The sequence below is a fragment of the Bombyx mandarina genome, chromosome 09, assembly GCF_030267445.1.
Source record: "Bombyx mandarina strain Sakado chromosome 09, ASM3026744v2".
NCBI lineage: Eukaryota > Metazoa > Arthropoda > Insecta > Lepidoptera > Bombycidae > Bombyx > Bombyx mandarina.
The window spans coordinates 43000-61121 of NC_143216.1; the positions used below are offsets into that span (position 1 = coordinate 43000).

The window sequence follows — 18122 nt, forward strand, 5'->3', positions numbered from 1 at the left end:
ATGTGGAATTCATATCAAGTCTATAAATAGAAAAGAGATTATTTGTGTGTGTTCACGTACAATAATCTTACGTGGTTAGCTTTTATGTTTTCATATATAATTGCTCTATGTTGCGGGCGAAGTCGCGGCAGTAGCTAATACCTACATAATAACAGCCCTAATACAATAGTTAGAAACAATACAACATACAATTAGTGTAGGTAATGTAGATGTCGTGGCACCATGTCACTGGGCGATGGACACACACTCACGCCTCTGCCGTCTCTGTCCAAGATTATACTACTACAATATAGTGCGGCTTACGATGACATGTCTACTGCAACATTACGTTTAAATTGAATATTAATGCGTGTTGTATATTTGTTCCACAGCGCAGCGGAGTGCGCGCGCGTCGTCATCTTCCTTGACCTTGTACGAGAAGATCAAAAAACTCAATTAACACAATCGCTGCCAAGCGATATCTCCGGGATTCCCCAACTCCGTATAAATTTGGGGATCCTGTTATAATATTATAATCACAAACGTCATTAGTTTATTAATTGTATAACATTACTCGTTAGAGGCGCCACGCCCGGTGTGCTGTGTTCAAGCTCGCAGGCAGCCAGGTACCAATGTCTCTAGTGAATGAGGGTACGTAATTAGCACGCACTCACGACTGTCTTCCACGATCAAAGAATAAAACGGCAATTCGGATGAAGCCAGTAGAAAATTATAAATTCGTGTAATTATTCAAGGGCCGTAGGAGAGACGCCCTGCCTATTTCTGCCGACAGCCTTCTGTCATAAGGCTTGTGGCAATGTTCACATTATAATTATACATATTAATAGGTACTAGAGGTCCCGCAGTAGTCGAAATTCGACTATAACTAATTGGAATTGTAAGTTTGTACAGTATTATGGTTATATTTTATACTTCTATAATCACAAATTTCGCCAAGACTACACGTTAAAGATATCAACAAAGACAAACAATATTTAATCTATTCTCAATTTGAACACAGACGTCAAGAACAAAAGTTTGGCAATAAATAAATAGTATGCATGCGTGTGTGCGTCAAATACATGGTATGTAGTGTGTGTAATGTTTTCTTTATTGATTTCAAGTATCTTTTATGCATTATTTAAAAAAAATATTGGCATTGTGCACTTCTACTCCATATTCTCTATAAGTGTGGAAAATTTCATACTCCTCCGTCCGCGCAATTTTCGTAAAAAGGGATACAAAGTTTTTGCTTCACGTATTAATATATAGATTTTTTACATATTATTATGACGTTGCCGTGTTACAACATTGCTCATTTGAAAGCTAGTTTATGTATGGCTGATAATAAATTCTAAATTAAAATGATTTTTATTTTAAAATGCAGTAATTTGTTTATTGGTTAGTGTTTTCATCTCAGTACATTTGTAAGTTTGTCAGCAATATGGACACAATGAATATGAGTAATAACGGGATACGAGTTGCGTCGCAGTAATAATACTAGTAATGCCGCACAACTAGTTGTGACGCTTCCGATGTGGAAAAAAATATCCGCAATGACAATGAAGGCCGCTAGTGAAGCTGTCGATACCACATCTACTGCCGAGTCCGCAGCAGCTTTCAAGGCTAGCATCAAAACATTGTTGGACCATTTGCGTCAAATTGATAGGATAAAAAAAAACATTTTGTAATAAGCGTGTGCCGCGATCGCCAGCGCGACGGTCGCGGCAGGGTGTGCCTTGAGTCGCTTAACAGACGCAGACACAAAGAAACGATACAAAATGCATATGAAATGCATATAGATATTTCACAACAAATAATAAAAGGTTGTGAAAATGCTGTCATTACTCTGTTGTAATAATGTAAAGTCATCAAACTGTGATAAGGATCAGCAGTACGCTACGAACCTCGTCTAGTACTGTAAGTACTTCAGTAAATTGTTTTTTTTTTTTTTTTTTTTTCTACCTAAGCTTGTAGCCTGGAGCGGCTATTCCAGCGTAACCGTAACTAGTAGGTGAGCTCACGGGGCTCAAACCTGACGACGATGCTAACACGAACCCTAGCAAGAGCCGTGCTTCGCAGAATCTACCACCGGATCGGAAATGCGACCCACTGAGAAGATCCGGTGAGAAACTCAGTGGGCTGTGTCTGAGAGTTAATTTACTCGTCGAGGCCTTCGTCGCAAGTGACGGATTCGACGAGAACGGTGACCGGTGCTTGAAGTACCTAGAAGCACCGTTAGTGGATCGGGGGGATCCGAGATGACATGTTTTGGGCGACGTCGACTGCTCTCCATTCTGTCCGCAGGATCGGGAATGCTTCAGTACAACGATAGAGCACGGAGAACATGTATTGCTACGGCGAGGCGTTTCGTCCTGCTCTATAGGAACGCAACGAGCTTATGACCCTGACGCACGAGTCGCACCGTGCAGCCGCTGGAGGATCCCTCAAGTCGAGACGCGTGACTTCTGCGCGGAGCTCGGCCATCGCGCGTGACGGATCACAACTATTTACCAAAATGAGTGTTATACTCCGAAAAAATATAAAAGAAAGTCACTTCATTTGAGGAATATAAGGGAAGACGAAGCGTCTGAGCGTCGCAGCACACGACGACGCGCGGTGCGGTGCGGTGCGGTGCGGTGCGGTGTGGGACGGTGCGGGGCGGTGCGGCCGCCGAGGGCACATCTACAGTTCAAAAGCCAACAACCAAGATAAGCCGCTCCGTCTAGGGATGTGTGTTCCGATTCTCAATCGATCCAATAACGATCTAGCGACAATCCGACAGACTGAGATCAATTTATTGATTCTTTCTTTCAAATTATTATCATTTATTATAAACCTGTGGCGTTACCGGTTCATTCCACGAAAACGGATTAATAAGACTTACCGATCTTTTTTTTTATGTATTCAAACACCATATTTATAGGTAGCACAGGATAGAAACAAAGTAAGGAAAATGAAAACCAAGAAACATAAGTATTAATAAACCTGCTATTGATTGATAAGTATCATATAAGCTCATTTAATTTTACTATTAGTGCGATCGAAAACACAAATCGATACATAAATTGAAGGAACATAATAAAATGATTCGGCGTGGAAATCCCTGCGTCTGGTGACGTCACCGCTGAGTTGTGCAGACACGTTATATATATGAGGGTCGCGAGAGTGTGGGCCGCATGCCGCGTGCTGACGTGCTGGCACGCGCCGCTCCTCGACATGGCCTGCCTCCACTCGGCAGTTGTACTCGCGCTCGCTCTCAGCTCGCTTCTCACAGAAATAGCAGCCGGTAAGTCCATTCATATATTCATTCGAAGACGTACATAGTAGACGTTACACTAGCATGCATGGCCAGCAACACAACTTTTCAAAGATACAAAGCCGCGTGACTTTAAAAAAAAGTGTTAATACTAAACTTTGTTGCAATATGTTGCGTGAACATGTAGTAACAAAAATTAGCTTGGAGTTTGACTTTATTTATTTTTTCCATTGCTGAATTATTATATTCAACATGTGGTTGAAACAAGACTATTGCAAAACGCGAATATAAATGTGTAACTGAATAAAAACAATAACAAAACATTTTGGTTGTACTTTATAATTGTTACCGTACATGACCTGTTACTTACTACGAGTATATTATTTCTGTAAATATCAACATCTTATCAGATAAAATTGAACCCATTGGTCATTGTTATTGCATATTTTCATTTTAACTACCTTTTGGAAACGTTTCCTTGCGCGTGCTTTTTTTTGGATGAATCCGTAACGACGTGTCTAGGGAGTCTGACTTGCTCCTGCGTGATCAAGATTCGGGAGTAGTCAGCGGTGGTAACGATAAGGGGATTATCATGACGCATATCCTTATCGAAGTACCGTTCCGACGCTAACTTCAGGTGTTTCCGGATCGATTCAAGACCCAGATCGTCGTGTAAGTCGACGTTCCTCACGAACCACGCATGCTCCAACGGTTAACCTGCAAAAACGGGATTTTCAACAACGCTTGTGGAGTGTGCGGTGCCGGACAGGCTCACTTGCGTTGCTCACACGTCGTCTGTCACTCAACCGCTCCATGTGCTCCAACACGGCGTCAACTTTTTAATTTTGTTTCAGATTGCGGCGTCGTCAGTAAAAAGCAATGGGACGGTTTGATCCCGGTGCACGTGTCGTACCTGGCGCGGCCCGTGAGCCTCGTCATCGTCCAGCACACGGTCACGCCGTTCTGCAGGACGGACGCCGGCTGCGAGGAGCTCGTGCGGAATATCCAGACCAACCACATGGAGGCCTTGCAATACTGGGACATCGGACCCTCGTCAGTATACGCACCGACTACTGCACGATACTTGATTCTATAATAATAATGAACAGCGAGGTTTGATTCATTTTTAAGAGAAGGTTGCGGTAATCTTACACGATTCTTGATGATGTCGCCTCATGTGTAGGTTCCTGGTGGGAGGTAACGGCAAGGTGTACGAGGGCTCCGGCTGGCTGCACGTCGGCGCGCACACCTACGGGTACAACTCGAGGTCCATCGGAGTCGCATTCATCGGCAACTTCAACAGTGAGTCCCTCTACAGTCATAGTGTTCTACAGTCTAGAGTTCGCGCACGTGAAAACGATCTTCATCCTTTATTTTGTGTGACTGATATGATCGGATGGAATACGCTAGAGCTGAGACGGAAGATGTTTCTGATAACAAGTCATCAACAGCTATTGCACAAAAAATAATAAAAATTTAACCGCACTAGAAACAATCTTCTCATACTTTAAGAAGGAACCCAATGTTGTTTTGGAGCAGAGACGCACGGGTCGGTACCGCTCCCCTGACTATTTCTGCCGCGGTTAGAGGGTGGGGCTCCGGTTACCGTTATGCAACAATTGCGATGTTTTACGATGAGTAACGGCAATCACTTTGTAAATGGATTCGTATTAACGCCGGTTGCTAGCGACTAACACCAGCCCGACCTTTGATACGTTAAAATAAAAAGGAATACGTAAATATGTAATAATTACGCTGGTTTTAGTTTAAAGCACCATCTTTATATTGATCGTAGAAATTAGTTTTCAACATGTGTATACAAGGGTGAGCTCCCACACAGTGCGTGATGCGTGCACCTTGTATGACGAGTACATCGCGAGTTATCCTTTTGACTACGCTGCTGGGTATGAGTATGTCAACACAAAATTAATGCGATGATCGAAATGCTTGTGGTGTCAGCGGACGAGCCGAGCGGCGCGATGCTGGAGGCGCTGCAGTCGCTGCTGCGCTGCGGCGTGGAGCGCGGCCACCTCGCGGGGGACTACCGCGTCGTGGCGCACCGACAGCTCATTGCCTCTGAGAGCCCCGGCCGGAAGCTCTACAACCAGATACGACGCTGGTCTGAGTGGCTGGAGAACGTGGACTCCATCAAGAACGCGTAACATGACCACCGCGTATCGCACAGCGCCGTTCTTGTCGTGTTCAGATCTTGGACAAGTGTCAACTCATTTAGTATTTACGCGTAATATAAGTAAAACTATTATACTTTTAAATTAAAATTAAAACTGGCTGTTTTTTAATTACACTGTTTACCCTGTTTCGAACATTTTACAGTTTCGCTGACATTTGGATATTATCTTGAGACGGACTTTTATATAACATTATTTCTAGACTTTTGAGTTTCGTTTCCCACAGAACGAATTAATGCTATCTTGAGGTGTTGCAGTTTGTTCCACAGTTATAGTCTTTTTGTATTTCAATGGTCTCTCACACCACACGGACATGCCTCTTGTAGCATTGACGCTGAGCGGCACAAATAGAGATATCCGTTAGCAGATCCAATAAAAAGACATCTTTAGACCAATGTTTGTCAAATCCCGTTCGACGAGTTCGAAGAGTACCTTTGCTTTGACTGCAGCTAATGTTATTTTTTTAATTTTATTTATTTATTTATTACTAAGATGGGTAGCCAGACTCACGGCCCGCCTGATGTTAAATGCTCACCGGAGCCCAGAGATATAAAGCACGTCAATGCCGCCGCCCATCACACGAGTTCCAAGTCTCAGTTTTTTGACAGTACAACCATAGATTATACACTTAATATATTCGAGAGTACAACGGCTGCCCTCACCCTTCAAACCGAAACGCATTACTGCTTCACGGTATACATAGAGCAAGGCGGTAGTACCTATGCGTGCGAACTCATAATTACAATAAATACAATTACAATAAATACAATCACAATAAACAATTCACTCACAATTACAATAAACACAGGCCTATCGCGATAACTCCCTAGTTTTCCAAGGTGACGGAGCGAATCATAAATATGCAACTCCTGAAGTATCTTGAGGATCGCCTGTTGATCAGTGACCGACAGTACGGTTCCCGATAGGTCAGGTCTCTCGTCAGGTCACTCAGCTGGCGATCTTCTTGCATACCTTACGCACCGGTGGGCTGAAGCGGGTGGGTTGGAGAGTAAGGGCGAGGCTCTCACTGTAAGCCTTGATATCGCTAAGGCCTTCAACAGGGTCTGACATAGGGCACTTCTGTTGGAGATACCATCTTACGGAATCCCCGATGGACTCTGCAAGTGGATCGCTCGCTTTTTGGATGGGCGGAGCATCACTATCGTTGCAGACGGGGGATGCGCGATATATCGGCCAGCAGGGTCTCTCTCGGAGCGGGGTGCAAGAGAGACGATCAAAACTTGTGTCCGAAGTGGAGAGCTCTCTGGACCGAGTCCCCGAGTGGGGTGGATTGAACTCGGTTCAATTCAACTCGTTGAAGAGACAGGTTTGTGCGTTCACTGCGAAGGAGGATCCCTTTGTCATGGCGCCGCAATTCGAAGGAGTATCCCTGCGACGTTCCACGAGTATTGGGATACTTGGGGTCGAAAATTCGAGCGATGTTCAGTTTCAAGTCATTTGCAGGGCAAAGCCAAGCTGGCGTCCAAAATGCTGGGAGTCCTCAACAGAGCGAAGCTGTACTTCACGCCTGGACAAAGACTTTTGCTTCATAAAGCACAAGTCCGGCCTTGCGTGGAGAGTACTGATCCCATCTCTGGGCCGGGGCTCACAAATACCAGCTGCTTCCATTTAACTCCATACATAACAGGGCTGTTCGGAGTGTCGATAATCCTATTCTCACGGATCGTTTAGAACATCTGGGTCTACGGAGGGACTTCAGTTTCTTCTGTATTTTGTACTGTATGTTCCATGGGGAGTGCTCTGAGGAATTATTTAAAATTATTCCATAATCTCGTTTTTACCATCGTTTTTACTCATTCATACTACCTGGAGCCTCTGCGTTCATCACTGCGTTCACTGCTTACCATAATCACATAAGTAGTGATCGGACGTACATATGCTAGTTTTGTAAAATGTCTCAGGAGTATTGGTGTAGTCTAGTATGTTATACTTTGGCTTTTCTATCCTTGAAACGGGAATGTATGATTGCATCGTGGGATAAACAGGCAGTACTTTAATATTTTCGAAAACAAACTCCTGACTATTCTGAGGAACACAGAACCTAGTCACTTTAATTGAATAGTTCCTTGAATTCATGTAATCGGGTGTCCACCTACACAATACTACTAAACGTTTGCAAGTCCCTCGAGGCTGATGTGTGCCGACTCAGACGGATTGCTTAGCAAATTGTTTTCGTGAACACAGATAAGTTCGGCAGAGTTAAACCTCTTAGAGTGATTAAACCACACTAGCAACGTAATCAATATACATATTACTAGTTAATGCGGGTTCAAGGTATGGGCCTACCTACCACTACCTACCACTACCTGCCTAATGTCACAAGAGTTTCCAGAGCAGTGTCGCAATGTCGCGGTGTCGAATACTTATCGAATGGTGTAGTGCCTAATTTCAAAGTGAACAAAGCTCAACCTACCACATTGTCTGCTAATCTCAACTTACCTAGTAGCCTGCCCGACTTGCCTCGGCTAAGGTATTGATTTATCAGGCAGGTTATTCATACAGGGAAAGAATGACAGTGCCGTTTGAACTAGTAGCTTTTACAACTTGAAAATATTATAAAATAGTATTTTTAGAAAAATGTGTAATTATTCACGGTACGGTTCGTAGCTTAAAGCCTCATAAAATATATTAAAAGGCAGTAGGTAGTTTTAGAGAAGGGTCGTTTACTATCAGATGACAAGCCATAGGTATTGCATGTAGAGAGCTAGGAGTCGTCGAGGTCCTGGTCGAGCTGCAGCCGCACCTCGTACTGCGCGCGGTACCACACCCACCAGGAGAGCGCGTGGCGCGTCGCCGCCGACACCACCCAGCAGTAGTAGCACACCTGCAGGAAGCGACGCGACCATTCACATAGCGATGCCTCATCGAACGAGATTATCGCATGTGACTGGGCTATTCCGAGACACACTTCCATTTTTTTTCTATCTACTTTTTTTTTTACCCATGCGTCATAGTTAAGTTGTGCCTAATACATAATTTTAAGAATAAAGAATTTTTACTTGGAGATGTTCAATATTCAGCACTGAATAATAATGAGGTGGTTATTGCTCAGAATAAGGGAGATCATCGTTAAAAGGGATAGCTTTTTAATTTTTTCGGTGCGCGCGTGTTCGATAAGGAATACTTTCTACTCTACCGAAAAGAGGTCCCGCAGTAAATACGAACGAATACTGTAATAATGATAGTTCACAATGAGTAACCAGGGTCATGCAGGCTAGCACGAAGGTGGACGCGAGCGGCCAGGGCGTGAGGCGCGGGTCCTGCGCCATCAGCGAGGAGAGCGTGCGGCCCGACAGCCACGCTGCCAGCACCGCCAGCGGAGACATCAGAGCCAGCCCCAGCCCGTCCACCAGCAACTGATCGAGATGTAACACGGGTTAAGTTTACAACCTCACCAACCTCATGCATGAGGTTTCCGCGTCAGGCGGGCGGTCAGGGTGTGCGGGTTTTGACCATCCGCAGCAGGGGTTGGGAGTAGGTACCAATTTTTCTGATAATATGTATAAATATGCATTTAACATATGTTAGGAATGACATCCACGGCTAAGAAATAGCATCGTGTAAAAATAAAACCCGCAAAAATTATAGTTTGTGTAATTTTATTTTATTTTTTATGAATGAGGGATTACTGGTGGCCCTGATGCCAGGACCAGGTGAACCAGCAAAGGCTCAGCCAGGAGGGGTGGGATTTGCTAACAGCTACCCGAGCGCCTCCAAAGGAGACCTAACAACACAAGAGCAGCTGCTATGCGAATGCATCTTCTACCGGATCGAAATCAAGACCTGCTAAGAAGATCCGGCGAGAAACTCAGCGGGCTGATGCATGGGTTAGCTTGCACGTCGAACGCATTGCCGAGTTCAATGAGTACGGTTACCGGGGTCCCTAAGCCTGCGTCTAGTACTAGAACTAAAGGTGACTAATGCAAGCGTTATTGGATCTGATGGATCCGTAAGGACGTGTCTAGGGCGTCGACGGTGATTGGCTCTTGCGCGATTAGTATTCGGGGAGTAGTCAGCGGCCGCAACAATAAGGCGATTATCATGACATATAGCCTTAACGAAGTAACGTTCAGAAGCCAACTTCATGTGTTTTCGGATCGATTCGAGACCCAGGTCCCCCAGGCCCACGGAGCTCCGACGGATAAATTTTTACTGGTGGTAGGACCTCTTGGGAGTCCGCACGGGTAGGTACCACCACCCCGCCTATTTCTGCCGTGAAGCCGTAATGCGTTTCGGTTGGAAGGGTGGGGCAGCCGTTGTAACTATACTGAGACCTTAGAACTTATATCTCAAGGTGTGTGGCGCATTTACGCTGTATATGTCTATGGGCTCCAGTAACCACTTAACACCAGGTGGGCTGTGAGCTCGTCCACACATCTAAGCGATAAAAAAAAAAAAAAAAAAAAAAATAACCTGCAAAAACGGGCTTGTAGGGATTTGAGGGTGTCTATGTGTCTGCGGGCCGCGTGAACACCACACCTGCGTAACTCATGACGAGCCTTATGCAAGTTTTGTAAAGTATCATGTTGTTCCAAGCGACAGATCATAGGGTAGAGTCTGCTGAGAATTAACGCGGCACGGTCGCGAATTGATTTTATTTGCGGGCGAAATTTCATGGATGCATCCAGGGTAATTCCCAGGTACTTGACCTTCCTGGTCCAGGGAATAGGTTGGCCGAAAAGGGTGATCGGGGGTGTGAGATTTCTCCTCCTAATGCGAGAGGAAATCCGTGTGGAGTTTCCCCTTTGAAATAGCACCGCTGTGTTTTTCGTGGGGTTGATGAAATGAATTTAGTAATAATAGTAATACTAATAGAGGTAATAAGAAAATTCATTTGTCATCTAGTGTCTCAAAATTGCACTGGCGCAATACTGAAGGAGGTAAATACACTCGGAATACGAGTGAAGTAGCATATCACAGACTTACTTCGGTTAGCTGCGTTACCTGTTTCGCGCTGTGGCTGAGGAGCCACACCAGCATGGCCCTTGCCAAGCCGTAGCGGTGAACCCGCTGGGTGTGGTAGCGCGCCCCGCAGAGCTCGCAGCGCGACTTGCCCGCCTCGGTGAGCCACCGCTCCAGACAGCGCACGTGCACTCGACCCACCGAGCCCCGACAGCGACACGCCGCCACCAGCGCTCCCTCCGCGCCGTGACAGATCCGACACATCTCCTCTACATCGAGCGACCTGCCCTCTGCTTGTTCTGTGTCGTCAATAGTTGGTGCGCATCTCTTGGGACTCCTCACTTTGATACGATGTTGACTTACTAAACTGTCATTTTGTTTACAGTTCGTCTCGCTTTCACCATTCAGAGTAACTGAGCTGGCCACAGAGGCGTTTTCGGGAGCCCTTAGGTAATGATAGAGATCGATGTTACTAGAGCTGGCGGCCACGTCCTTGTCCAGCGTCGCGGTGGAACGTTGCTTCGTGGTAGCGAGAGACGCCGAGCTCCGGTTGTCGTCCGACACATTCAAAGAACAAATCTCATTGGAACTGTTAGGACGTGTCTTGTTCTTTTGTACACAATTTTCTCCGGCATGGTCGGGGAGCGCGGACTTCGATTTGTAGCTGGCAAACGAAAATGAAATAAGCGAAACAAATATGTACTCACCGGTCTACAGTGCTATATACAGTTATTGTATGAGTAGTTTGTACGCTTTGGACATTAGATGACTACGAGTCGTTTAAAAACATATTTCACTAATATACTCGTATATATGTAGCTTTTTTTTTATTGCCTTGGTAGGCAGACGAGCATACGGCCCACCTGATGGTGAGTGGTTACCGTCGCTCATGGACGTCAGCAATGCCAGGGGCAGAGCCAAGCCGCTGCCTACCATAAAGCTATGCCTCGGTATATATAAAAAGTAAAGAGATGCCTGCAGTTGCCCCAGTTTACCTCGGCAGTATTCTCGGAAGCTTTTCCTAAATATTCAAATTAATATCACGACAATTACAATTTATGTTCTGTTCATATAACTTTATAAGTGGTCCCCCCAGAATTAAAATCGATTGTCTTCCAGTTTTCTAGAGTTAACAAAAATTATAGCATAATATTAGTTGTGGCGGGCAAACACTTTTAGATGCCCTGCCGTACTGAAATCGACTCGAATCCAAACGACTACAAGTTACGCTGTGTCGTTATCCCGCATAGGGGCGCGGGTGAGACCGCAGGGATGTCCGTCGTGGAACGGCTAGAAGCGTACCTGTTATTGGAGGCGCCCCTCGCTCGGTGAGGTTTCGGTCGTTGTGTATCATTTTGCACGGAGAATCGGCGTCGCCTCGTGTTCGGCATTTCACACGAAATTTATATTTGTTTTTTTATTTATTTATTAAATCGGTCGCACATGACAGTTACACATTCATTGTTAATTTTGACATTGTTTTTTTCTTTTATTTTTTAAATATTGCAATGAGTTGGGTCATAATCCTCAATACTGAGGGTCGTGGCCTCCTCTAACAACTTTTTCCTGTATTATCCTGCGTCATTCCTGCTTGTCCCCGGCTGTGTGGATAGCAACGTGGACTGAAGTATTGAGAGTGGAGCGCATCTGGTCCGACCAGCGCATTGGACTTCTGCCTCTGGGCCTTCTTCCGCATACCTTGCATTCCAAATTGTCACCTCTCTTTCTGGCGATATGTCCAAAGAACTCGAAACTCCTTCGCGCGCATATAGTGCTGCGGCGCATTGGAATCTTGAGCTCGGTAAGAATGGATTCGTTGGTTCTGTGTTCTATCCAACGAGTCCCGAGCATTTTCCTCCAGCACCACATCTCAAACGCGTCAACGCGTTGGCGGTCGGCTTTCTTGAGGGTCCAAGTCTCTGCGCCGTAGAGAAAAATGGAGAAGACGAGGTAATAAGCTGCTTTTTGGTATTCCTTGAAATGTTTCTGTCCGCCCATACCCGGTCCAGGGACCGGGGAGGGACATAGCTTTCTTTGCCATACCAACCAGCCTTATGATGTCCTTATCGGAAGATCCATTGCTAGCTATGACGGAGCCCAGATAAATAAAATCCTCTACGACTTCTAGGTTTAGCTTATTGGTCACAGTAAGTGAATGGCTGCAATGGACCAAGATAACTTTGGTCTTTGCTCTATTTATGACAAGCCCCATTTCTCTGCTGGTTCATTCTAATTTGCCCAGCAGGATGCAATTTTCCTCTTCGTTGGTCTTTGTAAAATTGAGATTTAGAAGTCAGTTCTCTACATAGATGGCTGGATTTATGTTATTAATGTCTATGGTAGACACTTAACATCACACGGCTATAACTCTCTCCTCCGCGATTCGTCCCGCCCCCGCGACTCGTCCCTCTCCCGCGACTTGCCCTCCGACCGCATCCGAAAATCTCGCTTTAGCGATCGACTTCTTTCAGTCGATCAACTTTGAGCGCGTTAACGCTTTGGGCGACGCCATTCGCGCTGCCTCCACTGCACAACACTTTATCGCCGTTGTGCAGGAATACGCCGACGTATACGCGTCATTAAATACGTACGTCCTCCCCTCACTCCGCCGGTAATCAATGGCGTATATAAGTAGAATAAAGCCCCTATCCGTGACGATAGGATTTTTTAACGCTTACGGTCTCGCAAATCAACGTGATCAGGTTTCTGACTTTTTGCGTGACCATCAAATTGATATATTTTTAGTGCAGGAGACCCTACTTAAGCCCGCGCGCCGTGACCCTAAAATTGCGAACTATAACATGGTCAGGAACGACAGGCTCTCTGCCCGTGGTGGTGGTACCGTCATTTACTATAGAAGAGCCCTGCATTGCGTCCCGCTCGATCCTCCCGCGCTCGCTAATATCGAAGCATCAGTGTGCCGAATCTCACTGACGGGACACGCGCCGATCGTTATCGCGTCCGTTTATCTTCCACCGGATAAGATCGTTCTAAGCAGTGATATCGAGGCGCTGCTCGGTATGGGAAGCTCTGTCATTCTGGCGGGCGACCTAAATTGTAAACACATCAGGTGGAACTCACACACCACAACCCCGAATGGCAGGCGGCTTGACGCGTTAGTCGATGATCTCGCCTTCGATATCGTCGCTCCGTTAACCCCGACTCACTACCCGCTAAATATCGCGCATCGCCCGGATATACTCGACATAGCGTTATTAAAAAACGTAACTCTGCGCTTACACTCGATCGAAGTAGTTTCAGAGTTACATTCAGACCACCGTCCCGTCGTTATGAAGCTCGGTCGCGCTCCCGATTCCGTTCCCGTCACGAGGACTGTGGTGGATTGGCACACGCTGGGCATCAGCCTGGCTGAATCTGATCCACCATCGCTCCCGTTTAACCCGGACTCTACCCCGTCTCCTCAGGATACCGCTGAAGCCATAGACATCTTAACATCACACATCACCTCGACATTAGATAGGTCATCGAAACAAGTTGTAGCGGAGGACTTCCTTCACCGCTTCAAATTGTCCGACGATATTAGGGAACTCCTTAGAGCTAAGAACGCCTCGATACGCGCCTACGACAGGTATCCTACCGCGGAAAATCGTATTCGAATGCGTGCCCTACAACGCGACGTAAAGTCTCGCATCGCCGAAGTCCGAGATGCCAGATGGTCTGATTTCTTAGAAGGACTCGCGCCCTCCCAAAGGTCTTACTACCGCTTAGCTCGCACTCTCAAATCGGATACGGTAGTAACTATGCCTCCCCTTGTAGGCCCCTCAGGCCGACTCGCGGCTTTTGATGATGACGAAAAAGCAGAGCTGCTGGCCGATACATTGCAAACCCAGTGCACGCCCAGCACTCAATCCGTGGACCCTGTTCATGTAGAATTAGTAGACAGTGAGGTAGAACGCAGAGCCTCCTTGCCACCCTCGGATGCGTTACCACCCGTCACCCCGATGGAAGTTAAAGACTTGATCAAAGACCTACGTCCTCGCAAGGCTCCCGGTTCCGACGGTATATCTAACCGCGTTATTAAACTTCTACCCGTCCAACTCATCGTGATGTTGGCATCTATTTTCAATGCCGCTATGGCGAACTGTATCTTTCCCGCGGTGTGGAAAGAAGCGGACGTTATCGGCATACATAAACCCGGTAAACCAAAAAATCATCCGACGAGCTACCGCCCGATTAGCCTCCTCATGTCTCTAGGCAAGCTGTATGAGCGTCTGCTCTACAAGCGCCTCAGAGATTTCGTCTCATCCAAGGGCATTCTCATTGATGAACAATTCGGATTCCGTACAAATCACTCATGTGTTCAACAGGTGCACCGCCTCACGGAGCACATTCTTGTGGGGCTTAATCGACCAAAACCGTTATACACGGGAGCTCTCTTCTTCGACGTCGCAAAAGCGTTCGACAAAGTCTGGCACAATGGTTTGATTTTCAAACTATTCAACATGGGCGTGCCGGATAGTCTCGTGCTCATCATACGGGACTTCTTGTCGAACCGCTCTTTTCGATATCGAGTCGAGGGAACCCGCTCCTCCCCACGACCTCTCACAGCTGGAGTCCCGCAAGGCTCTGTCCTCTCACCCCTCCTATTTAGCTTATTCGTCAACGATATTCCCCGGTCGCCGCCGACCCATTTAGCTTTATTCGCCGACGACACGACTGTTTACTATTCTAGTAGAAATAAGTCCCTAATCGCGAAGAAGCTTCAGAGCGCAGCCCTAGCCCTAGGACAGTGGTTCCGAAAATGGCGCATAGACATCAACCCAGCGAAAAGTACTGCGGTGCTATTTCAGAGGGGAAGCTCCACACGGATTTCCTCCCGGATTAGGAGGAGGAATCTCACACCCCCGATTACTCTCTTTAGACAACCCATACCCTGGGCCAGGAAGGTCAAGTACCTGGGCGTTACCCTGGATACATCGATGACATTCCACCCGCATATAAAATCAGTCCGTGACCGTGCCTCGTTTATTCTCGGTAGACTCTACCCCATGATCTGTAAGCGGAGTAAAATGTCCCTTCGGAACAAGGTGACACTTTACAAAACTTGCATAAGGCCCGTCATGACTTACGCGAGTGTGGTGTTCGCTCACGCGGCCCACACACACATAGACACCCTCCAATCCCTACAATCCCGCTTTTGCAGGTTAGCTGTCGGGGCTCCGTGGTTCGTGAGGAACGTTGACCTACACGACGACCTGGGCCTCGAATCAATTCGGAAATACATGAAGTCAGCGTCGGAACGATACTTCGATAAGGCTATGCGTCATGATAATCGCCTTATCGTTGCCGCCGCTGACTACTCCCCGAATCCTGATCATGCAGGAGCCAGTCACCGTCGACGCCCTAGACACGTCCTTACGGATCCATCAGATCCAATAACCTTTGCATTATATGCCTTCAGCTCTAATACTAGGGGCAGGCTTAGGGACCCCGGTAACCGTACTCGTCGAACTCGACAAAGAGGTCGACGTGCAACCTAACCCATGCATCAGCCCGCTGAGTTTCTCGCCGGATCTTCTCAGCGGGTCGCGATTCCGATCCGGTAGTAGATTCATTCGCGAAACAATTGCTCTTGAGTTGTTAGGTCTCCTTCGGAGGCGCTCGGGCAGTTGTTAGCAAATCCCACCCCTCTTGGCTGAGCCTTTGCTCGCCCATCTGTCCTGGTGAAACTGGAAAGGCCTTCGGGGCACCAGTAAACTTTCAATCATAAAAAAAAAAAAAAAAACTTAACATCAGGTAGACCATGAGCTCGTCCACCCATTTAGACAATAAAGAAGGCATGTCTTAAAGCGTCAGTGAGCGTGCTCTTCTCTCTCCGTAATAATGTATCGGTGTCGTGTCGGTTGCTGGGATAGCGATCTTGTGGTATGCGACCGGCTCGAGCCGCCTTAGTGATTCTGATTTCCTCCGCGTGCCGGTTCGCTAATTTCCCGCAAAGGAGACCCCAGGAGAAGACGTGTAAGTTGCTCTACACGTGTATACTACACGCGATAGACAAACCGCCTGATGGACGATCACGTTCACCGAATAAATAATGATAATAACAATAACATAAGTAGACATCAGCACGTGTCAGTGTCAGCGTTGACAGGAACGGCGCCGGTGTCAATCGGTGCGGGCTCGCATTGTTCACACTTAGAGTATGTTTGTAGAGTAAAATTAGAGTGTGTTTTTAATTTTATGTCAAAGGCGAACATACGGCTCATCCGATAGTAGGTAGTCACCGTCGCTAAGGGACACTGTCAATGTCAGAGTACACGAAAGCATCTGCTTACCAATAGAAGCAGAGTAAACTTGAATGGGTCACTCTGTGTAATGTGAGCAGTGGAGAGAGCCAGCACGCGGCTCGGCTCTGGTCGGCGGCCGGCGCGGCGTCAGTCCATCCGGGGCGAGCCTCAGCGGTGCGCGTCTACCAGCTGCTGACGGATAAAGCTCGCGACTCTACGACACGATACGAAAGTTACTGCACTTGTTCATAGCACTATAAGCCTTTGATCGTGTATTTGAATGGATTGTAATGTCATGTTAAATAGTTGTAATGTTTGTGTTTGTGCTTAAATGTTTACGTTTTGTAAAGTAAGTAGTTTATAAGATATCTTGTCATTCTAAAACTTCGTCATACACAAATGCACACATTGACGCATTCAAAATTAAAGATTAAAACAAAAAATATTTAAATTAAATTAACCTTTTAAAGTCTATATTTATTCTCAAATACGATGCGAGTTAGCGAGTAGTCGAATAGCGAGTTCAAGAAGGAAATTTACTTAAAAAAGTGTTCAGCTGCCGGTGTGTTGGCCTAGACAACTGGATACGAACAGGACGGTCAACCTGTGAAGAGTGTTTGCATCTCCTTGTATCCAGGGGAGCGCACGGCGGGACACGGACTCGGCGTACCTGCACCCTGAGCTACGTGCGCTGTTTACTGTTACTGTGCTGCATGCTGCTCACCTGTGACGAGGGTACCACACATGTGCAGCAGCACTCGGCAATGGGGCCGGCGCGCTACGGGTGGCGGCTTATTGTTAGCTCGCGCGGGCCCTGCTTGGAACTGAATAGTGGAGTGAACGGACACACCAAATAACTGTCGCTGCTTTATCGCTATATAGTTATTTATATTGTTTCGTTTCAATATACCCAAGTGTCTGTTAACATCTTTCTCTCAAGTTGGATGCCATGCAACGTGCAACGGTCCTGAGAAGATCCGGCGGAATAAGCTCAGCAGGCTTGTGTTCTTATATTTTTAGCTTATATTTTTTTTAATAATCAAAAAAATGAACGACACTACTGCGGTATTACATAAATATAAAATAATACGAATGGAATGAAATAAAATGTAGAGGTGGAGAGCGTACACCGCCAGTCTATCGAGGGTCCTGTTGAGTGCCAACTCGACCAGTCGTTAACTTTATAAAAGAACTTGTTGCATTGAAATTCCTTGATTGATTTATTTCTTAGAACATGTTGTAGTTGAACCTATGCAGCTATACCGCCACCGACTGCCAAAGACTCTCCTTAAACATTGTTTGATGATGGAACTCCATGATGGAAACACCATGCAGAGAAGTTCATTCCAAAGTGGCATAGTATATGGACAAAAAAAAATCTGGAAATGCACCGTCGCTGAAAATATTCGTTATAGGTATTGCAAATGAACTCTGTACCGGCAACAGGCGACGCGAAGGTGAAAAAGAGATTTATTTATTTATTTAAATAAGCACTGCCACATCACAAACATCTAACATTGAAAA

The 18122-nt window shown here is 46.3% G+C and overlaps 2 protein-coding genes across 2 annotated transcripts; one reads left to right on the forward strand and one right to left on the reverse strand.

The window, feature by feature from the left end:
- The first annotated feature begins 3117 nt into the window (after positions 1-3117).
- On the forward strand, positions 3118-5523 carry PGRP-S1 (peptidoglycan recognition protein S1). The gene is made up of 4 exons (XM_028188065.2): positions 3118-3268; positions 4093-4291; positions 4422-4540; positions 5198-5523. Exons 1-4 carry the CDS (start codon positions 3133-3135, stop codon positions 5398-5400), a joined length of 657 nt encoding a protein of 218 aa, XP_028043866.2. The 5' UTR covers positions 3118-3132; the 3' UTR covers positions 5401-5523.
- A 2314-nt stretch (positions 5524-7837) lies between these two features.
- LOC114253168 (uncharacterized) lies at positions 7838-11772 on the reverse strand. Its single transcript, XM_028187929.2, has 4 exons — positions 11653-11772; positions 10393-11014; positions 8649-8804; positions 7838-8272 (listed from the first exon to the last, which is right to left on the reverse strand). Exons 1-4 carry the CDS (start codon positions 11739-11741, stop codon positions 8153-8155), a joined length of 987 nt encoding a protein of 328 aa, XP_028043730.2. The 5' UTR covers positions 11742-11772; the 3' UTR covers positions 7838-8152.
- Between the last annotated feature and the right edge of the window lie 6350 nt (positions 11773-18122).

What these genes read in the sequence shown, in the direction of transcription:
- PGRP-S1 (XM_028188065.2), top strand. Translation starts at nt 3,133, where the DNA reads ATGAGGGTCGCGAGAGTGTGGGCCGCATGCCGCGTGCTGACGTGCTGG. An exon ending in TCTCACAGAAATAGCAGCCG is followed by an intron (nt 3,269 to 4,092) that starts GTAAGTCCATTC and finishes ATTTTGTTTCAG; the next exon opens with ATTGCGGCGTCGTCAGTAAA. An exon ending in ATTCATCGGCAACTTCAACA is followed by an intron (nt 4,541 to 5,197) that starts GTGAGTCCCTCT and finishes TTGTGGTGTCAG; the next exon opens with CGGACGAGCCGAGCGGCGCG.
- LOC114253168 (XM_028187929.2), bottom strand. Translation starts at nt 11,741, where the DNA reads ATGCCGAACACGAGGCGACGCCGATTCTCCGTGCAAAATGATACACAA. An exon ending in AGGGGCGCCTCCAATAACAG is followed by an intron (nt 11,015 to 11,652) that starts GTACGCTTCTAG and finishes TTCGTTTGCCAG; the next exon opens with CTACAAATCGAAGTCCGCGC. An exon ending in TCAGCCACAGCGCGAAACAG is followed by an intron (nt 8,805 to 10,392) that starts GTAACGCAGCTA and finishes CATCTCGATCAG; the next exon opens with TTGCTGGTGGACGGGCTGGG.